The sequence below is a fragment of the Cavia porcellus genome, unplaced genomic scaffold (genome assembly GCF_034190915.1).
Source record: "Cavia porcellus strain 051 isolate PalLab524CR breed Dunkin Hartley unplaced genomic scaffold, mCavPor4.1 scaffold_1, whole genome shotgun sequence".
Lineage (NCBI taxonomy): Eukaryota > Metazoa > Chordata > Mammalia > Rodentia > Caviidae > Cavia > Cavia porcellus.
Genome location: NW_026947484.1, coordinates 173,676,057 through 173,697,448, shown reverse-complemented (window position 1 = coordinate 173,697,448; position 21,392 = coordinate 173,676,057). Strand labels below are relative to the sequence as shown.

General features: G+C 56.6%; 1 protein-coding gene across 14 annotated transcripts in view; it reads left to right on the top strand.

Annotated features, from left to right (window-relative positions):
- Col27a1 (collagen type XXVII alpha 1 chain) overlaps nucleotides 1–21,392 on the top strand; it is a 118,490-nt gene that overhangs the window by 34,077 nt on the left and 63,021 nt on the right. For all 14 annotated transcript variants that reach the window (XR_010051282.1, XR_010051283.1, XR_010051285.1 and 11 more), the window contains 8 exons: nucleotides 769–822; nucleotides 7,733–7,777; nucleotides 8,404–8,457; nucleotides 8,784–8,828; nucleotides 11,155–11,208; nucleotides 12,435–12,479; nucleotides 19,082–19,135; nucleotides 21,081–21,125. Coding sequence is in view for 8 of the 14 variants with exons in the window: in XM_063260231.1 (XP_063116301.1) it covers nucleotides 769–822; nucleotides 7,733–7,777; nucleotides 8,404–8,457; nucleotides 8,784–8,828; nucleotides 11,155–11,208; nucleotides 12,435–12,479; nucleotides 19,082–19,135; nucleotides 21,081–21,125 (396 nt within the window). In the remaining 6 variants the exon portion in view is untranslated. The remainder of the gene's footprint in view (nucleotides 1–768; nucleotides 823–7,732; nucleotides 7,778–8,403; nucleotides 8,458–8,783; nucleotides 8,829–11,154; nucleotides 11,209–12,434; nucleotides 12,480–19,081; nucleotides 19,136–21,080; nucleotides 21,126–21,392) is intronic.

Genomic DNA, 21,392 nt, shown 5'->3' with positions numbered 1-21,392 from the left:
TGTCTAGCTACCACTGGGACAGCCAGGGCACTGGCTCTCAAGCCAACCTGCTGTGCCTGGCTGAGTGGCTGCCTGAGGGGCTGTTCCTCCTAATGTCCTTGGGACACTGGTGGGACACTGCTTCACATCCTCACTGCTGACTTTTTCACTCTGCAAACACTTCCTGGGTGTCCTGGGTCCAAGATAGCGTTCACATATATTCCCACCTGGGTCCTCCTTGTACCGTATAAGCCAGGGCCCATGGACTCTGCTTGTAGATGAGCAAACAGAGCCCCTGAATGTGAAAGAGGCCTTGCTGGAACCCTCACAGTCAGTAAGTGGTAGCGTGGAATCAGTGCAGGGGCCTAGGCTTCACTGTTCCTCCTGTGTGGCTGGCTTCCGGGTCTGGTGGTGGTTGTTGATGTGCCTAGTGACCACTGTGCCTGCCATGGGAGGTGTCTCAGGAATGTGGGGGAGAGCTGACTGGTATGGGTAGACAGGCACACGTCTCCTGGGTGTGGCTTTAAGCTATGGTTTTAGCCTCAGAGCCCATGCTCTGGGCTCTTCTGCCCCTGGAGGCCCAGTACATAAAATAGATCCAGCAGAGCCAGTCCGTTGGGCTAGGTGCCCTGCTCACCCCTCTGCTCCATTCCTCAGCTCAGGCCTCCTAGAGTCCACTTGGAGGCTTCACGAACCCCCAGGGAGTAGTTGGAGACAACCAGCCAGCAGTGGTCACACTTAGGACTTAACAAATGTCTCCACCTCACCTGCCTTGTCTGTGTCTCGCAGGGTGACATGGGCCTGCCTGGCCTCTCTGGGAATCCAGGACCTCCAGGACGAAAGGTATGCTTCGGTTCTGATACTTGTCCTCGCCTTCTGGGCTCAGGGCAGGAGCACTGTGGGCCGCCTGTTCTTTCTGGCCCATGCCCGGTTCCCTAGGGACCAGGAACAGTGGTGGGAAACGTGTGAGATTTGGAGGGTTGTACTTCCGGGAGAAGGCGGCACCTTGACATGGAGTTGGTCCCCACTGTGGTTAATGTGACAAGAAGGTGCCTGTACTAGTTTGCTGTACCTCCTCCTAGGCTTGGCCACTCCTGAGGAGGCCTCCCTCTTTCCGGGGTGCTGGAGGTAGTGAGGAGCTGTCCACAAAGCCAGCAGGGCCAGGCTGGGCTGTGTGACCAGGAGCCAGGCCTGCAGGGCCGGAGGGAAGGGGCTTTCTGTTCAGTTGGACCTGTGTTCTGCTCCTGCCTTCATGACCTGGGGCGCGTCTGTCACCCTTCTAAGCCTGATACCCATCCCAGCTGCTGTGCTGTAGGTCAAGACAGTGACTTCTCTCTGTGTTGCTGTTGCCGGGCTACCCTTCCCCCTCCCCTCTTTAGCCCTGATGGGGTCACACTCCTGAATGTCTCAGTGAGGGGAAAATCTGCCACTTTCCTGGATAGGGCCTCTCGCTCCGTCCTCTGGCTTCCTCAGAGTGTCTCCCATCCTTCAAGATCCTGTTCTAATTGGGCCTCCTCCAGGAAGCCCTCAGAACATGCCTGCTCCAGGCCGTCAGCTCCGCCTGCTCAGGGACTTTTGGCCCAGCTCAGCTCGGCTATTGCCAGCCCCGAGTCTCACAGGCCAGCCAGTGACACACAGTGACGCACGGGTCTATCACTGTCTCTGCTGAGCCTGGCACGGGGCTGCACGGAGCAGGTGTTTGGGACACTGGGAGAGTCATCCAGGCCTGGGTTCCTTCATCTTTTGCAGGAAACCCTCACTGTACATGAGCTGTCCAGGGGACACGTGAGCCCGGGGCCAATCCTGAGCTTCAGCCCGGCTCCCAGCTGTGGCTCCAGCTGCTCTCTCTGGACTGTCTGGTTCTCATGTGGACACCCTTGGTTTCTCCTGGGCCTGTCCTGTCCTTGCTTCAAGGCCCCCAGGACACAGCAGGACTTGAAGGCCTGCACTCCACCCCCATCCCCGTCTCCTCTGCCTTCCACGGTCAGAGCAGCCGTACTTTGGGTCTCAGGCCAGCCCCAGACAGGAAGTGTGGCTATCTGTGAGCCCGGAAGCATGCTCTCTCCTGGCTCAGACATGTCCCCTCTCCCCTCTGGGCTCTAGTACTTTCTGATGGATGAGGTATGAGTGGAAGAGGCTCCTTCCAGCCTCAGCTCCTCAAGTGGCTGTGTTCTGCTTGGGATGGGAGTCTTGCAGGGGAGGTGGGAGATGGGGAAACAGACTTGGACTAGCTCCTGCCTGGGGTCAGGAGAAGCTGGCAGCCAGCCCCTAGCCGAGTGGAGCCAGCTCCCTGAGCAGGGGGAAACATCCTTCGGACACTCCAGCTTGGCTTTTCTGCATCGTCTCTATGGGAGCCCTGGGAAGAAGGAACATGGGGGGCTGTAATGTGGGTCCACTTCCTCCCTGCTCCCCAGGGCAGGGAGCTCTGGTGGCTCCATTCATTCTTTGATTTAGGGAGAATGTATTGGATGCCTACTCTGTGCCAGGCATGGGGCCACACACATAGCCAGAGATCCCGCCTTACAGAGCCTGTAGCCTTGGGAGGTGGTGAGTAGAAGGAAACTTGGTAAAAATGGAGGGTATGTTGGCAGATGGAAATGGCTGTGGAGGAAGTGGGCAGGAGGAAGGCAGTCTGGGTTGGGTGTTCCAGGGGCAAGAAGGGTAACAATTAGAGGGGGCAGAAAGGATGGCTGCCCCTCCTCACAGTTAGGCAGCACTGTGCCCATTTTATAGCTGTAAAGACTGAGGTCTCAACAGATCTCATTTATTCATTCATTCATCTAGGAAGTGAGCAAATATACACCTCTGCTCTGGTTCCTGTGAGGACCCTGGTATTAAGTGACCAGAATGGTCAATGAGAAACCCAAAGGGATCACTGCAGTGTCAGTACCTGATCCTGTGGAGAATTACAACTGGCTGGGGCACTGGGTGTCCCCAGTGGGGAATACTGGGCTGGGAGGGGCACTTGCATCAGTAGCTATAGAAGCAGCCAGGTGACTCATCAGTGGCTAAGAGGGAGGGCCACCGGCTTAATGTACATCACCTCCCACGAGTCACCCACAGCAGGCCTGGGATTTGAACCCAGGTCTTCTGACCCTTCGTCCCTTCTTCTTACCTCAAGCCTGACAAAAACAGCCTCTTAGCCGAGAGAGGCCCCACCAAGTGAACAAGAATCTCCTGGAGGTCTGGCTCAGATGGACCCAGATGGATTCCCAGCTCTGTCCCTCTGTGACTGTGTGTGGGTGGCTCACTGGTGTCCTCGGCCCGTTTTTCCTGTTGGAGCCAGTATTGGAGGACAGAAGTGTGTGTCCCTCCATCTCCGTGTGGGGCTCAGCCTCCCACTCTCCTGCCTGGTCTCTGGCAGACATCACCAATGGATCTTTCATGCCAGCCCCCGACAGCCTCAGAGTCCTGAAGCATTGCCCTGGGGAGACATGACTAATGGAGCGAGATGTGTACTTAACTTGAGGCCCATGAGCCCTCTTTCCAGTCTGACTTCCTCTCCCCTTGTGGCTCATTAGATCTCCTGCACCACCTGAGCTGGCCATTGTCCATGGGAAGCCAGAATAAAATGGGAAGGTCACCTTACGTGTTTGGGGAGGATGTGGCTACCTGAGAGGGTCCCTGCCTTTGTTTGGACCTGCCAGTGCTTCCCAAGGGTAGCAGAGCTCCCAGGGTGAACTTTCTCCAGTTTCTTCCCTGCTGCTGAGTGGCTTTGGGCTTCAGTGGCTCCTTCCTGTCAGTCTGTCCTGTCCCCTCCCAGCCTCGGTTTACAGTGCTGCCTCCCTGGGTGCATCTGCCCCTCGAATCTTCCCTTCCTTCGCTTCACTGGTATGTGTTCAGTGCCCTACTTCGAGAGGCCAGCTCTGGAAACCGAGCTCCAGAGATGTACAGGGTCGTAAGCAGCATCATAGGACAAGGCTTTCTCCACCTGGCATGTTTCTTCTTTCACCTGCTACTCTCCTGACTGTCAGGGTGGCACTGGGTGGCTGGGTGGTAGGTGAGTTTGGTGGGAAGGCTCCTGGGCGCTAAGCAAGACTGGCAAGGTCCAGTTTGCTGGAGGGAAGCCGAGGCCTTGAACCGGGTAAGCTGGGGCCTGGGTAAAAATAGCTGAGCTCTGGACCCTCAGGCAAGGACAGGACTCCCTCCCTCCCTGCCCAAAGCCCAAATAGCACCCCTGCCAGCCGGGAAGCCTGTCTACAGCAACAGTGAGGTGATGTCTGGTTTCTCCCTGTGCATTGTAAGCAATGATTAATCTGGCTCCCAAACCAAAATAGAGTCCGAGCTGTATTATAAACATGGTTCTGCGGAGACCCGTCGGCTGGGCAGCCAGCGGCCCCGGAGCTCCCCTGTAACACTGCCCACCTCTTTGCGCCCACAGGGCACCTATCACCACTGGGAAATCACTGCCCCTGGGTCCACCTTGCTGTCAGTGCTGGCCCATAATTGCTGAGGCCCTGGAGAAGATGATGGCGTGGCCCCTGTGAACCCAGGCCCCTGTCATTTAAAGCTGTTTGTTGGCCCAGCTTGAAAAACACGGCTGGGTGCCTCTGGGAACACAGCACCTCCACTCTGCCACCTCGAACTTTGACTACCCTCAGTCTTGTGCCGCTTCTGGAAACCAGGAAAAATGCAGAGTTCCTGACATGTTCAAGCCCCTTGAATTAGCCCGCTCGGGTCAAGCACCCTGGCGACCAGTGTAGGCTCAGCCCTAACTTCCTGAATAACCCTGGGCCAGCCTCTGCTCTTCTCCCAGCTTCTGCTGCTTTATGTGCGTGGTGGACAAGGAAGCTATCCAATGTGTTAGGTCACTTCCAGCTCTCATATTGCAAGGCTTCATGACTGACCATGTCATGAAGACCCATATCTATTGCAGTGATCTGAGACCTGTCCCTTGTTGCATCTCTAAGGGGATCTTTTCCAGGCTGACCCTGTGACTCTTCCAGGCAGGGCCTGGGCCTCCGCAGTTTGGCACTTACAGGTGTAGGGACTGAGCCACAATCCGGGTGCTGCCTTTAGAATGCTACGAGGCTTCAGGAGTCTCTTTCCCTCTCCAAGTCTCGGTTTCCTTGACTGGTAAATGTGCCTGGTGACTCCTGCGAGGAGTCAGGAAGCTGGTTGTCTGAGGCTTTGCCTCATTGTCTAGGGCTGTGCATTCCTCTGAGGCCACACCCCAGTCCTGAGCGAGGGCTCACCTGACTGTCTGTCTGGACTGCACAGTAGATGCCTCTGCTTCCTTTAGGGAGGAAGCACCGAAGAGCCGGCTTTGGGAAGGTGGCCTGGTAGTTGTGGAGGAAGCCCCAGGAGCTGGTGATGGCTGGGGCTGCTGGACATGTCTTTTCTGCTTCTCCCAGGTCCTTGCCTCTCTTAGTCCATGGGCGGCATCCTTGAGGCGGGGAGGATGGTAGACTTGGCCATGCCTGGTCCCATGGCCAAGAGTGAACAGCTTGGCTCATCATGTTCCTGGGAAAAGGTGGAAAATGACAATAGGGCTGACCATGTGCATGCTGTGTCCCTTGCTCAGAGTCCTCCTGGACCTCCCATTATGTGTGCCCTGATCTCCTGTCCCTCTGACCACACTCATTTGCCCTGCTCCAGGTGGTTAGGCTTCTTTGTACTTTGTTGAGCTCATTGAGAACATTCCATCCCCAGGGCCTTTGCACTTGCTATTTCCTTTACTCAGAACACTTTTACCCAGATAATGAGCCCTGTTTCCCTTCTCTTACCTCACTCATCTGCTCAGGGCAATCTTCTCTGGTCACTTTTCCTGCAGTCACCGCCTCCCTTTCCCAGCATGGCCACTCTGTACCCTAACTTTACTTTTCTTCATCCCTCTGATCACTAATAGATGTTAGGTCTTTCATCTTAGTTTTATTTTTATGATGGCAAGAATATACATACATCTTATACATTTTAAGTGTGATTTAGAAGTGTTAAGTATATTCAGTGTTGTGCAACAGGTCTCTGGAGTCTTCCTCTTGCAAAACTGAAACTGTAGGCCCTTACACAACCTTCACCTGCCCCCACCTGGCTTTACCTTTCATACTTATTTTGTTTTTATAGTTCCTTAATAAGAACGCAGACCCCATTAAGGCAAAGGGTGTTGGCTGTCTTGTTCTTCTGGGCCTAAAACAGCGCTGGTATGTGCAAACTCCTCAAACTTTGAATGAAAGGAAACCAAAGGCCATGGCAGTGGCAGCAGCTAGTTTTCTCAGGGTCTTGAATTCAGTGCCAGGAGCTGTGATTAAGCATCTTGAGCACAGATGGGACGATCCACGCAGCAACCCTCATGTACCCATTTTACCATCAAGGAGGGTAAAGAGGAGGCTCCAGAGTTCGCAGCCAGCTGGTAGGCAGAGCTGCACTGGATTCCAGGTCTGTTTGAGGCAGAGATCTGGTCCCTTGCTGGCTGAGCCTGGTGCCCCTTTGCCCGTGGGGAGAAGAGTTCGCACCCCACATGCACACTCCTCAGGCAGCTGGGTGGGAGATGGAATCCGGTTGTGAGGAGGTGCGGAAGGAATGCTTGTAACTCCTCAGAGCGCTTGGGTCAGGCCGGCTGCTGCTGTTTATAATCAACAGCGCCACTGCTCCTCGGGAGTGGGGGAGGGGGCGTGTGCATGCCTGAGGATGGTGGAGAGGAGAGGCCCTTAGTGAGACTCTGCTCATCTTAACCCCTGAAATGAAGGTGCCCCCACCCCTCACCTCAACCCCGTGTGACTCTGCAGGGCTGTATGAAGTTGTGTACCCCGCGTGTGATCCCCACTGAGCAGCCGTACACAGTGGGGTTTCCAGGGGCTTGTGGGGGTGCATGTGTCATGGGAGGTGTGCATTCCCACACATATTCTACTCTTGATCTTGAGCTTAGTATGTGCATTTTAGACTCTGATGTTCTTAAAACTCTTGCATTCCAAATCAGAGGTGAAAAGGACCCGGGATTCTAAGACCCCTTCTGTGACCCAGCATGGGGCAGTGGCCACCCAGAGTTGCACCAGTCAGCGACCATGTCTAAACCCACCCCCTAGGGCGGGCCCAGGGGAGCCCTGTCTTCCTAGTTTTCACTGCAGCTTCAAGCTGGCAGGGCTGGAGTCAGGGCTCCCCCACAGCCCTCCTGTGCCATCTGACATCACACCCCTAGTTCCACTCTCTGGCCCTAGACACCCCACCTGATAGCTGGGCCGTCAGGTCGGAGGAGCAAAGTTGGCCCTGGGGTGTCACCAGAGTCCTTGTCAGTCACACATTTGGGTGTCCTCTTCACTCCTGGTGCGGGGGTGGGGACAGCTGGAAGAAGGGAAGCTTGTTTCTGGCCATTGTGTATGTGCTATCTTCTCTGATAATGGCCTTGGAGAAGGCACAGTCCCAACAGGACAGGGAGTCCTGGCCTCTCCCTCTCATAGTGGCTGAGCATGTCCCATCTGGGGTCCTTCTCCGACTACTGGTGACAGACAGCCCTCCACCCCCAGGGGCTGGCTCCATGGCTCCTAAAGGGATGCGGCATCCCTGGACCACAGCAGCTCTGTCTTATGGAGCTCACAGACAACCCAGACTCGCACGCCACTGGGAGCAGAGAGGAACCTTAGGCATCCTCCAGCCCTCCCTTAGTTGTGGCATCCTCTCAGGCAGTGTTCTCTGAGCACACCTTGCGTGCCCCCCCCCCCGCCCCAATGTAATGGCTGAACAAGCAGTCAGGGAACCAGGCACTGCTGTCCACTGTCTTCCCTGCCTGACATAGACTTTCCCCTCCCCCACCCCACAGGGACACAAGGGCTATCCTGGACCTGCAGGGCACCCTGGAGAACAGGTGAGACCCTCGCCCACTTGCGCTGTACTCCTCCTCCTCCCACCCCTGCCTCCCTGGACCTGCCAGGGTCAGGTGCTCCTACCTCTGCATCCCAGCCCGCGGGGAGCTCCCTGCACAGCCCTCCCTACTGCTTACCCAGCCACGCTGGCCCAAAGGAGTCCATGCTGGCCTGGAGCTGGCAGGAGCCACCCTACTCCAGTTGGAGCCATGAATAGCTGGCCTGTTACCCGCAATGTTAGGGGACATTATCCATGCGCACGCATGGGTTTGCAGGAATTTGGCCACCCTGGCCCAAGTCAACATTGAGCGGCCCTGCCAGATCCAGAGCTGCCAGGCCCCCTAGAGCTCTCTGATTCTGGCTGCCAGCAGAGGTGTTGTCCTTCAGAGCTGGTCCGACTGGTTTTCAAGAGGGGTGGGCTTGTGGGCCCCTGTCTCACATTCCTACCCTTCTCCTTGTGCTTTATCAGACCCAGGTTGAGCTAGGTACTGCCTCTCCCCCCTCTCCCCCTCTCCCCTCTCTCCCTCTTCTCCCTCCTCTCCCCCTGTCTCCTCTCTCCCCCTCCCCCTCTCCCCATCTCCCCTCCCCTTCCCTCCCTACATTCACAGTTCTCTCTGTTTCTTTGCAGGGGCAGCCAGGACCTGAGGGCAGCCCAGGGGCCAAAGGTTACCCTGGCAGGCAGGTGCAGTATATGGCTTCTGGAAGCTCTGGCCCCGGCAGAGAGGGCCATGGGTGCCCCAGGCAGAGGGGGGCTGTCTAGGTGGCCGCACCCAGCACCAAAGCCCCTCTTTGCAAACACCAGGGCTATGTGCTCAGCCAAAGGAATTTGGGTTCCTGGGAGGAGCCCGAGAGAGTTCTTCCATCCCTGAGACTTTGGGGGCTCAGGCCAAAGACCTTTAGTGTAACCCATCCCAGATGGGCCGCTGAGGCCGGAGTAGGATTTGCCTGCGGTGTTGGCAGAGGGGAGGAAGCCTCCATATGTCCTTGCCCCTGTCTTTTGTGTTTCAGGGGTTACCTGGACCCGTAGGAGACCCTGGCCCTAAAGGCAGCCGAGTAAGTGGTCCTCAGCCAGTGCCCCACAGGTGGCACCCTGGGTGGGCATCGCCTGTCCCCACGGGGGACGTGATAAGAGCTCAAAGCTTTCAGCAGGTCTTCTTACTGTGGCTCACCAGGGAGCCAGGGCAGGAGGAGGCCAGCTGAGGTCTACGGGCAGGCAGTTTAGTTGGCCCAGGCTCTGGGGTCTGGCCATGCCCAGCTGCCAACAACCAGGCATATTCTTGTCTGTCCCCTGCTCATTTCTTGTGACCAGGTAGCCAAAGCTGGGGCCATCTGAAGTGCCTGCTGTGGAGCCCTCAGAGGCTTCTCTCCTTGACTCAGCTGCCCTCCAGCCTCAGTTTGCCTGTCTTTACTACAGGAGTCATGTTCCTTCCTCCCTCTCACATGCTTGGGGGGGGGGGTGCCAGGAATTTGACAGCTGGTACTTTTGAAGGGGACATGCAGGCTAAGGGAGGCAGAGAAGGTCCTCTGTGCACTGAAGGAGGAAAAATGAAACAGGAGGACTATGAGCTGGACTGGTGGCATCTTCTTTTCTGTCCACAGGGAGCCCAGGGTTAGGATGGGCTCCTCTCCCCTCTCCCACTGCAACACCCAAGGTGGCTCTGGGATGGGGATCCCAGTGTCCCAAGGCCTACAGGAATACTTGGCAAGTAGGTCCCACCATCCTCGGTCAGGGCAGGCCCAGTGTGATGCTCCCTCCCCTCCAGAGCCAAAGCTGTTTAGCCTGTGGAAGGGAGAGAGCAGAATAGCTACCATGTCAGGCCTGTCCAGCCTGAGGGAGGCCGGAGGGAGCTTGTTCCAGGACCTTCTTGTGATGCGTGGGGCTTGAGGAGCTGCCTGTCCTGGGTCCTGAGCCTTCAGCTGCTCCTGTGAGCTGTGGCATCCAGGGTCCACCTGGACCCAGGGAGACAGTCTCTCATCCCAGCCCTGGTCCCATCTGCTGGAGGACAGCTCACGCTCATGATGTCTGCAGCTGCTTGACGTGTACCATGCTGGTGGCATCTTGAAGCCACATGTAGGGAAAGGGCCTGTCTGGGCCATGCAATCCGGTCCCCTACAGGTCACAGGTCCTAGGGCACTCAAGCTGCCTGCCAGCCTCTGTCACTGCCTGCTCAGTGTTTATGAGGCAGGCAAAGCACAGCCCAGGCTACAGAGCCACAGGGACAGCCCTGCCATTCCCCAGCTGTGAAGCCCTGGACAAATCCCTGGACTTCTCTGAGCCTGTTTCCTCACCTGTAAATCTGGGACACAGACCCGATCTGGAAGGGTCAGTAAATGTCACCGTTGGGATTATGAGTAACACACATGCTGGGTGCTAGACCTTGGCCTCTCAGCTGTCAGGGGAGTACACACAAGGCTGTGACCATCCCTCACTGTTTGTCTGTGGGGACAGTGGAGTATGCTGGTCAGGCTAACACGGAGACAAGCATGGGTGGAAGATGCCTGAGAGAAGGGGCAGTGTTAGGTGCTGCTAACTGGGCTGCAAATGGGGCTCTTGGGGCAGGGAGATTGCTCAGGCTTGGACACCGGGGTGTGGCCAGGGGAGAGTGCATGGAGGTGGCTCTGCAGGGTTTGGTGATGCAGTCGTGAGAGTGGGAAGGGGACTGGTGCAGGGCACCAAGGGGACAGGCAGGAAGCAGGAAATAAGACATCCTAGGCCCCGGCCAGGCTTTCACATGATTAAAGCCTAGGTAACCTGCAAGCTGGCTAGGAGGTGGCTAGTGGGACTCCCAGCCCCACCACTGACTGTGTTGCCTCTGTGTCCCTGTATGTCCCGTGAGGGCTGATAACCAGGCTGCAGGCTCCTTCGAAAGCTTAAGGCAGCAGCACGTGTGCCTGGCCGAATGGCTGCACGCCAGGGTGGCCGCTGCTATGACTCTAGCACTCAGGGGGCAGGGGGTGGCCATCAGCCTCATGGCCAGGACCTTCGAGGCCTCTGAGGAGCTGCTGCAGGAGTCATAGGCTCACTGGAGTGGAATGGGGAGGACTTGGGGCCAGGCTAGCACCTGACCCGGACTCGAGCTTCCTTCCGCAGGTCTGGAGCCCCGTGCGGGGCGGGCCTCCATCCACGAGCGCCCGCGCCCTTCCCTGGCGTGAGGGTATGTGCCTTTGGACTACATCGTGGAAGCCAGCACCATGCAGTCCATGGGCATATACACTTGCCTCAAGGCCTATGTCGTCCATCCGTCGAGGAGCACAGGAGCTGCTGCCGCCAGCGAGGATGAGGACCCTGGTGGAGGGAGGGCAGCGGGGTGGGCCAGACAGGCTGGGTCGCCCACATCCCAACACTCGAACCCTCTGATCCCCGTCTGCTTTCTCCTAGGGCTACATCGGAATCCCAGGGCTCTTCGGCCTGCCAGGGTCCGACGGAGAGCGCGTAAGCACGCTGCTTGGGCTGTTCACCCTGCCACCCAACCCCAGCTGGTGTAAAACAGCCTGCTAGGCACTGGCCCCCAGAGTCACATGATTCCTTTGGGTGGAGTAGGAGTCTGCAAAGGGGGAGAGTCAGGGTACATGGATTTCAGGCTTAGGGAGCAGTGTGTACAGAGTCAAGGGCATCTGACAACTTGGCAAGTCAACCTGGTCAGACCCCCAAGTGAGAAGTTGAGCGAGCAGAGGAGGCTGCAGGGGCCCTCCGGGTAGGCGGGATCACACACGCACAGGGACTGAGGTGAGGAAAGGGATGCTATCTGGGAGTCCCCCAGGGCTTGCAGCTAATGAGAAATGGGCCGGCTTTATATTCTGGATAAGAGCTCTGTGAACCGTGGCCAGTAGTCTGTTTTATAAATAAAGTTTTATTGAGCGTGGCCATGCACATTTGTTTACTATGGTTCCTGGCTGCCGTCTCACTACAGTGGTGGAGCTGAACAGCTGTGACAGAAACCAGATGGCCCACAGAGCCAAAAATAGTCACTATCTGCCTCTGTGCAAAACGGCTGCTCATCCCTGGCTTAGCCAGCTTGGTCCATATACTTGAGTGACATGAGACTGAGGTGGGGTGGGGGAGGCAGGAAGACCTGGTGTCCCTAGGGACAGGGTGGCATTGTCTGCACGGGAGAGGGGGGGCAGGATGGCAACGGGAAAGTGGGGAAGGGGGAGCACCACAGAGACTGGGCCTTAGCTTCCAGGGAAGCTGACGGGTCTGACTTAGAAGTGGGCAGGGACTGAGCTTCCATGCAGTGCTCTGTTCTTGCAGCCTGGGGGCCTGTGTCAGGAGGTCTGAGGCAGGGACAGGGGCTGCCCACGGCCCCTGGTCCAACCTTGATGCCTTGAGGAGCCCTGGGGCGGGAGAATGGCCCACTCCCAGTCTGAGCCTGTATTTGGGAGCTCAGTGTGACCTTGACAGTAAGCTGGGGACACAGCACTTTAGGATAGCAGGAGGGGGGTACTTTAAACACCCACGAACACTGGGAATACTGGGTGCTTTCTTTAGCCATTTCCTCAACCAACCAAAGGGTTGTCCCTCTGATGGGCACATAATTAGTGCCACTGGCTATATAGCTTGTACTTCAAGCCTGCTGGGACCTGCTGGGGGGGCTGTGGGGTGTGTTGCTGGCCCCTGCTGGAGTGCTGGGCTGATCTCTCCCCCTTTTCCACCTACAGGGCCTCCCTGGCGTTCCTGGCAAGAGGGGCAAGATGGGTAGGCCGGTAAAGATTTTCCGTGTCTATTACGCAGACTCTATGGGTGACCCCTGCTTCCTGCTGGCGAGCTGCCCTTGTGTGTGGCCCAGCTAGGCCTCGTGCACCTCTTTCTGCTCCGCTCTGTGTGTGTGTGGCTGTGAGTCCTGCCCTGGCAGGGGCGCGGCGGCTGCTGCCAGCCAGGGCTCCCAGGTGCCCTCTCTCTCTGTGCATTTCTGTGTCTGCGGCTTCTGTCCAGGATGTCTGTGTCTGTGGCCTGCCTGGGCTGGGACACCTGGGTCTCCATGTCTTTTTGCTGGCACCTGGCTCTGTCTTTTTTACTTGTGCACACACAAGGCCAAAGGACAGAGGGGCAGGGCAGGCCACTGCAGGTATGGCCAAGAGGGGTTCAGTGGTGACCCCTACCCACCAGCTTGCTCTTTGCTTCTCGCTGTTTTTTCCCTTGTTTGGGAATCCACCGGGGATAAAGCAAGAGCCAGGCATAGGGAGATTAAGCAGCTTGCCCAGGATTTCATAGCGACAGAATGGTGGAGCCAGGACTGTGACTTAGAGGGTTTGTCCCCAAGGCCTCTGACCTTGGTGACGGTTTGAGGTGGTCCCTTAGGGTGACTAGTTGGTGTTCATACTGTAAAAGTAGAATCTGCTCCTGCAGGAAGGTTGCTGATTCTGGCTGTCTCATTGTTCAGAAGGAGAAACTGAGGCTCTGAGAGGCAGTGTGATAGGCCCAGTGTCCCGATGCTGGGGTGCAGAGCCAGGATGGTCCCTCTGGCATCTTCCTTGAGTGCCTTGGCCCCCGTATGTGGCTCAGGCTCTCTGCTGCTGCCCCGAAGGTTCTCCTTGAGCTTGGGGGAACCAACAGCCCAGCTCTGGAACTCTTATACTGGTCAGAGAAGGGGGAGTGGGGAGGTGGGGACCAGAGAGGGGCCAGAGCCCTTGGGATGCTCAGGGGCTCTCCATGATGCTGAGATTGTTGGCCTGTCATTACCCTGCAGAGGGAGAGAGGGAGGAGCTGAACCCTCCAGGGGCCAAAGGGGAGAGGCAAGGAAAAATAGGATCCAACCTCCTCCTCAAGGGGCATGTAGAGGGGTCTCCATCATCAGCACTCTGTGACCTGACTTATTCTGTGCTCTGGCACAGTGCCTGCCATCTAGACATGGGCAAGGAGTGGCCCCTGCCATTCTGGGCTCAGGGCAAGGCCCTGGGTCAGAGAGGGCTGCGCTGGGCCCCAGTCTGCCCCTCGAGCCAGCTGGTCTTAGGCCAGGAGATTCCTTCATTGAGTGACCACTCATTGTGTGCCTGTTATGAGCCAAGCATTATGAGAGAGATTTCCCACTCTCACGAGGCAGATGGACAGTCATCAAATAGAGAAATGGAAAGAAGAATGCTGGGTAGTACAGAATGCCAAGAGAGCAGGACAGGGGCCACGAGCACTTGGAGTGGGTTATTGGAAAAGCTGGCCCAGGAGGGCCTCCCTGCTTCATGAGAAAACTGAATGATGTGAGGATGGATACCACATGGCTTTCCATGGAGGAACATTCCAACTTGAAGTAATGACAGGTGCAAAGGCCCTGGGGTAGGAGCATGCATTGGTTCAAAACCTTCTAAGTTCATCTGAGAAATGGTGACAATTGTGTCTACCTTGTGAGATTGTTGTACTTGCCATGCAGTACCAGTTGCGATAAGCAGTGGCAAGTCATTGCTCCTATCTGTGGTTTCCCTGTGGGTGAGGGCTTTCTGTGTTGTGACTGAGGCCAGTGGCTCACGTTCTCTGGGTCTGCGTTCTACAGTTCAAGCTGCAGGGAGGTGAGTTGCCCGGGTGCAGCTGTTCATCCCCACCACCTCTGAGGGGTTGCTCGGATTACCCTGGGACCCCCGCAAGCCCAGGCTCTGTTAACTTGTCAGATGAGGCTGGGGTCAGGAAGGCAAATGGCTGGGCCACAGGCACGTGTCTGTTGAGAGCCAGAGCTGGATTCAAACATGGCCCATGCTCACGCCGCGCCCCCTACAGTCTGTCCAGAGCGCAGTTTCCAGACTTGCAGGCAGGAAGAGACCAGATCTGAGAATCCCTGGCTATGTTAGTGGTGAAAGAGGAGGCCAAGGGAGACCAGAACCGCAGGAACCTTAGCATGGCCTGGCCTGGCTTTGTCACACTGATAAGCAGACAGCCTCCCCACCCCCACCCAGGGCAGGGAATTGCTCAAGGTCATACAGCCAGGTGGTGGCAGACCCAGGACCCCTGCTGGCAGGTACACATCACCGCTCTTCTGTCTGCCCACATCTTCAGCCTCTGAAGCGAAGCTGGCCCTGGCCCTCACTCCCTCCTCACGCCCACTAGAGAGAATGTGGAACGATTTGCTGGGCAGCGTCTGGGTCTAGGATGGTGCTGGCTTGGTGGGAGCACAAGGCTTTCTCCTGGTTAGCCCCAGCAAAGGTCTCTCCGGGCCAGGGAAGGTGTGCAGCGCCTCCCTGCATCCTGCTTGTACTGAGTCTGCCAGGGTGCTCGTCACCAGCTGCTGCCAGGGCAGCTCTCGGGCCCTGCCTGGCCAGGGTTAGGCAAGCCAGGAGGTAAACCCTTTAAAGCCAGAGTGGACATTGGAGCTCCCTGGGACATGGCTGCCTGGGGTGGGGGCAAGAGTGGCCCAAGGCTCCTAGCAAGCTCAAGGCTCTTTCCAGTTCTCTGGGGAGCTGGGAGCCAAGTTACAGAGGACTCACCTTTCTGCATGGGGAAACCAAGGCCCAAACAGATTCAGACTTTTATTTGGACATGCTGTGAGCTGCAGTTTGGTCTCCAGAACCGTCCCAGGACTGTTGATGACCCTGGAATCCTGTGAGACCTCTGCCTGTCTCCCCTTTCCTTCCGTGTGGTAACATTGAAAAGGGCCTCCAGGGGTCCCTCCAGGTCCGAACCTCAGGATGCATGCCCACCCTGTCTGGGAAAGAATTCGGGCTTCTTTGACTGAGGATGAGGTTAGATGTGGCAGGAACTTCCAGACTTGGAGAATTTACACTTCATTAGATCTCCAAGATATTTCTGCAGGTTCCTCCTAGAGGTTACCAAACATGCTCACTGCTGGTACCAGCTCTAACTAGGGGCACAGTGGCCCAACAGAGTTTACCAGATTCCTGTCCTCCTCAGCCCAGCCTGGCCAGATGAGGCAGGATCACCGGGAGCAGGCCAGGGAGCCTCGCCTGGAGCAGGGCTTGAGCCTGGGCACTCCAGGCCTCCCTGCCCAGCCCCTCTTGGTGCAGACCTGGAAGCAGAGTGCTCTGAGGTCTCTGCAGCCTTCCACTCCTACCGTGCCTGTGGGTGAAGACTGTCACTGTCCTTGCCTTTGTTCCTGAGTTGTATGGCCAGGAGAGAGTAGGAAGTCTCACTCCCCAGTCTCTCTCTGCCTCTTCTGAGCCCGGTTCTGCTCAGAGTTCCCAGCATTTAGCTCCTGGAGAGGCCAAGGAGAGCATATGGCTGAGCCCTGCAGGGACTGAGCTCCGGCCTTGGGACTTGGGACTTGGGCCAGCCTGCTGCTGCCTGGAGCTCGGGCTGTGGAGGAGGTCTCCACTGCAGGCGGGCTGTGGTGTTGTGTGGTTACCTTGTACCAGCAGGGACAACCAGGGAATGTGTGGAAGCGCCTGTCTGGCTTGGAGCTGAATCTTGGAGACCCAGAGAGGCCAGGCGTCAGAGACCCTGGGATGCCATGAGGGAGTGGGGGCTGAGGCAAGTGAGTGGCATGACAGGGCCTTCTCGGCCTCAGTTTCCACACTGGCTCAGTGAGGTGTCAAATGTCAGAAGCACGCAGAGCCCTTCCATCCCGGATCCTCTATTCCCATCAGAGATTCGTTCCTGTGCCTCGAGAGCTCTATCCTTGGCCTGTTTTGTAACTGTAAACCCTAGATCCCCAGAGGGCACCATCTGTAGGGAGACAGAGGATGGACACAGGGCAGGCACGAGGCCACCCTGCATGTCCAGGCAGAGCCAGCCCTCCGCCCCCTCATGCCTGGCTGTCTGTGCCTTAGCCCAGGGCTATGATGAGCCTTGCTGTAGTCTGTCCTGTTTATCCTGTTGTGTCCTAGCTCAGAGAACAGCTCTGGGATCACACTGCCTGGACTGAAATCCCTGCTCTGCACTGCATAGCTGTGCGCCTTTGGACAAGTCCCAGAACTTCTCCACATCCCTATTTTATCATCTCTCTGATGGGGCCATGCCAGGCGTGGTGGCACACACCTGTAATAGTGTGAGTTCAAGGCCAGCCTGAACTTCATAGCAAGACCCTGAAGTTTGAAAAAAAAACATTTACAATGAGGCCAGTAATCGGAGCCACCTGCCAGGTCTGCTTGGTGTCACACTGTCGTCACCACCCGCTGGCCATCCCCAGGCTGCATTAGTCTGCAAAGGTGACTCGTTCTGGGACACGGACTTGTGAGTTTGACGAGTGAGTCTCCTGCTGCTGCTTCACAGATTCCGGTACTGCCGTGTGGGACGGGCCCCAAGTCTTGTCCCCGCAATGTTTCCCTTGGGACTGAAGACAAAACTGAGGCTCTGAGAGGCTGTTGAGAGCCAGAGCTGGATTCGAACATGGCTGACAGAGGGAGGTCACCTGGCAGCTGGGCCAAAGGGGATGTGGAATCAGCCTGAGGCCACCTCCAAATGCAAAATCATGCATCTGAGACCCACCTCGTGCCACTGGGGGAAATACTCTGTTCTGCACAGCCAAGATGGCTTGGGGGCGATTTGTCCAGGCTGGGTAGTATCCCTTGCCTGGGAGAACAGCCTCCCTTCTCCCCAGCCTTGTCTAGAGGTCAGATCAAGCTGGAAGGATCTTTAGCAAACACCCCCAAGCAGCACAGGATAGGGGGTTCAGTGAGTCTGTGGTCACACAACCAGCCCAGAGGAGGCAGGGCGAAGTCTGGTCATGTCTAGACACAGCACTTGGGGAGCCGAAGGGCCTCTCAGGGAGGGAGTCAGCCAGGTGCCCAGCAGGGGAGCACCCTTATTCCCTGAGGACCTGCCTTCCTCTCCTGCCACACCTCAGTGCTGCAACCTCCAAAAGCCAGAGGTGGGAGCCAGTGTCCTCAGAGTGTGCCCCCGATTGCTGATGTCCCAGTCCTGCAGGGTGTGACAGAGAAAGGTTGGAGCGGGGTGAAGCCAGAGTTTCCCAGCAGAGACTCCTAGGACATGAAAAGAGGAAGCTTGGGTGGGGTCAGGTGTGCCCCACAGAGGGACAGCCTGCGCCCCCGTGCACTCACACACAAGCATACACCTATCTGCCATCCTCCACTGCCTGTTGGACACAACCCAGCAGCTCCCGTGCACCGGGCTTTACCTTGCACAGCTCATGGGCACACAGTGGGTTAGAGAGATGGGACCCAGCTCAGCTCTGCCAGAGACCTGTGTTATAGCCTTGGTCAGGTGACGTTTCCTCTCTCAGCCTCACCTTCCCCAACAGTTAAATGGGACCCCCGAATCTTTTCCTTCATAGTGACTGTCACATACAAGTGAAGTTTTGCATGCAGGGTGACCAGCTTGGTCCAAATCCTAACACTGCATCCTCCTCGTCTCCTGGTGTCTGAGCGAAGCCGTGTGGCCCCTGCCCTCCGACCCAGGAGGGCATCCTGGCAGAGGCTGTAAACTTGTGTGGCTGGCTGTTGCAGTTTTGAGGATTAGTCTTGGGACTGAATCTGTATACTGTATCCTCCACCAGTGCTGAAATCAAAAGCAAGATTATCTTCTGGGGTGGGTGTGGGGAGTCATATGGTCTGAACCTCAAGGCATCCTCTCAATCACAGGAACATGTGCTTTGTGTTTTTATTAAATTTCCTTAGGAAAAGCAATGATTTGAATTTGTGGAGGGGGGAGAACAGGTCTCCCCAGCTCCAGGCTGGAGGATTCGCCTTTCCCTTTGAAGTAGGGATGGAGCTGTCCCGGCCCCTGGAGGTGTCTGCAGCTGATGTTTTTCCAGCTGTCTGGCTCCCCAGAGTGCAGTGTGGGCTCCGGAGTGCGTTTGGGGAGGGACCAATGCCTCTGAGCTGCCAGAGCTCACCTGTGCAGGCCGCACCCTGCTGCTCGCTACTGCGTGACCTTCTGTGACTCTCTATGACCTTCTGTGACTTTCTGTGACTGTGCCTCCTTCCCTTTCACAGCCTTGATATATTTGTAAAATAGGGATCCTGATTCCATAGGCTGGCTTTTGAAGGGCAGCTCACAAAGATTTGAGCCAGGAAGTACCAGTGGGGAAACTGAGGCCTATGGGGGGAAAGGATGTTCTTAAAACTTTAGGCCAACTAGTGGCTGGTCTGGGCTTAGATCTACCCAGCTGCCTGACTCTATTTAGGTCCTTCTCATGTCTTGGAGAGCAGGTCCCAGATTTGGGGGGGTTGGCATCTATCCCTGTTCTTTCTAGACTTGACTAGGAAAGAGAGGGCTGCCTGGCTGTTGCTCCCCCCGTGGCCTGTCCCTGCCCAGTGCAGTGTTTGTTGATGGCAGGGGGTGGCCGCAGGACCCCACTGTCTCCCAGATCCAAGCAATGAGACTGCTCAGATACTGTCCTTGTGTCCTCCCTGGGGTCTGGATCAAAGCCACCTGCAGCTACAAGCACTAACCTCTTTCCTGTCCACAGGGCTTCCCCGGAGACTTTGGGGAAAGAGGTCCGCCAGGACTTGATGGAAACCCTGTAAGTACTTCATGTGTTTAGGAATAGGAGACTCCAAGTGAGCCCAAAACACAATTTGGGGGTCAGAGAGACCTGGGTTAAATCCTGATCTGTGGCCTCCTAGCAGGATGCCCTCTACATTACTTGCCTTCTCTGAACACCAGGTGCTATGACACCCTACCCCACCTTGGTCCCAGGAGAGTCCTCAGCTGTACCTCGCCCCTGGGGATTGGGAAGGTTCATGGGTGACTGCCTGCTGTAGAGGCTCCGGCTGCACCGTTACAAAGTGTCAGCAATATTTATGGGCCACAGTGGCCTGGGAAAACAGACGGTCTGCAGGCTCTGTGCAGGCAAGAGCCGAACTCCAAAGGAATCTCCACGGCAGGCATGTTTATAGAGTCTGTAAGTAATCCCAGGCCCAGGCTCTGTGCTGCCGAGAAGCCAGGTCAGCTTGCCCTGGGGAGCTGAGTTTGTGTTCCCTTCCTGCCCAGGCTCCAGGCCCTGGGGAAGAAAACAGTCATCCTTGGGCTGGGGGGTACAGAACCCACCCAGAGCTCTCTGGGACACTTGCCATGGTCCTCTGTCACTTTCTGGGGCTTCCTGCCTGAGCAGCTTGTATCCAGCTGTGTCCTCTGCAGAGGTGGATGCTGCATCTGCAGTCAGCATCCAATTATGTGTTAATTGAATTCTGCAAATTTTCTCCAACCCTGACCCAGCCAGGGTCTCTGGTGTCCAAACCCTGATGTCAGAGCTGGACACACCTGGGCTTGAATCCTGTTCAACCACCTGTCAGGCCCACATCTGAGCCTCTGTTTCCTTCTCTGCAGATCAGGGACCTGGAATGCCTGCCCCGGGGGCCCATTGAGGGCATAGGCTGAGGGTAGCAAAGATGTTACAGTGGATGCAGGTGTAGAAAACACCAGGTGTCAATGAGGGAGGTAGCATGGCCACCTTCCCAGTCCATGCACAAGACCCAGTGTGCTGGGTAGTGTGAAAGGAGCGGGGAGGAGCAGGGAAGACCCCCCCAGGGGACGATGCATTGGATTTGGGATGAAGAAAGAGAAGGGATGGCCAGGGCAGAGGAAAGGGCATCAGTGAAGCTGTGGTGAGGGGATTAGGGCGTTCCCCTCAAGCAGCGCTTACCAGGTCTGCCATTGCATTGTGTTTGGACAAGCCCATTCTGGAAGTTTTACTGGGCAGGGGCAGAGCAGAACAGGTGCCTGATGTCTGACCCCAGCTACCGAGAGACCTTGATTCCCTAGAGCCTTAGATTCCCAGTTTTGAAGCCAGGGCTGCTTGTTACGCTTGTCTTCCCGTTGGTGTCTCTCATGACACCCACGCATCTGAGCACCCCCAGATTGCATGAGCTGAAGCATCGGGGGATGCTGGCATTTCTCATGGCTCACTATACTTTCCAGAATCCTGTTTTTATTCACAACCTAACACTGAACTGGACTCAAACCCTTCCACTTTACTTTTCTGGTATAACAGAAGACTCATTTGCAGAGCTGCAGTGACTGAGGGTTAGAGGGCAGGTCACACACACTGTTCACTCCCTGACTCCCAGACAAGAACTCTTCCAGTATCTTAGGCCGTGGAGAGAGGAAACCAACCTGGCTGGCAGCCAAACAGGGCTTTGTTACATCACTGAGCCTCTGGAGGCCCAGTTTTCTTATCTGTCAAAGGCAGCACCCCATGCATCTTACTAGCCTATTGCAGTTCTGCCCGCATTTTATACCTACTGAAAGATACTAGATGTGGGCCTCCAGCTGCCCCATTGTACAGATGTGGACCGCTGATGGCAGAGGGGGAGGAGTCTTGTTCAGAGACCAGGCCAGGTGTGGGACAGCGTTGATCAGGAAAAGGAATGTTCTGCAAAAGGTTCCGACGGCGCCCTGAGAAGATAGCATGGAGGGAGCCCGGGAGGGAGAATGGTCAGTAACTGCCTGGCTTTCTGTGTTTGCAGGGAGATCTGGGCCTGCCAGGGCCCCCAGGAGTTCCCGGCCTCCTTGTAAGTACACAGGTGCCCCGAGTGGTGGTTGGGTGGGGAGGGAGAGAGGAGCTGGAGGCAGGCAATGGGCCTTGCTGGGGTGGGGGGTGTTGGAAGGGCTCCCTGGTCATCAAACCTCAGGAGGAGATGAGGAGCAGGACAGGACAGCCTGGGCAGGAGACTGAGGGAGGAAAGCCCTGCTGTGTGCCTTCAGGCGGGTCACCTGCTTGCTCTCTGATCCCGCTTGCTCGTTATTTAAATGAGGCTGGGTGGCAATGTGTTTTTGCA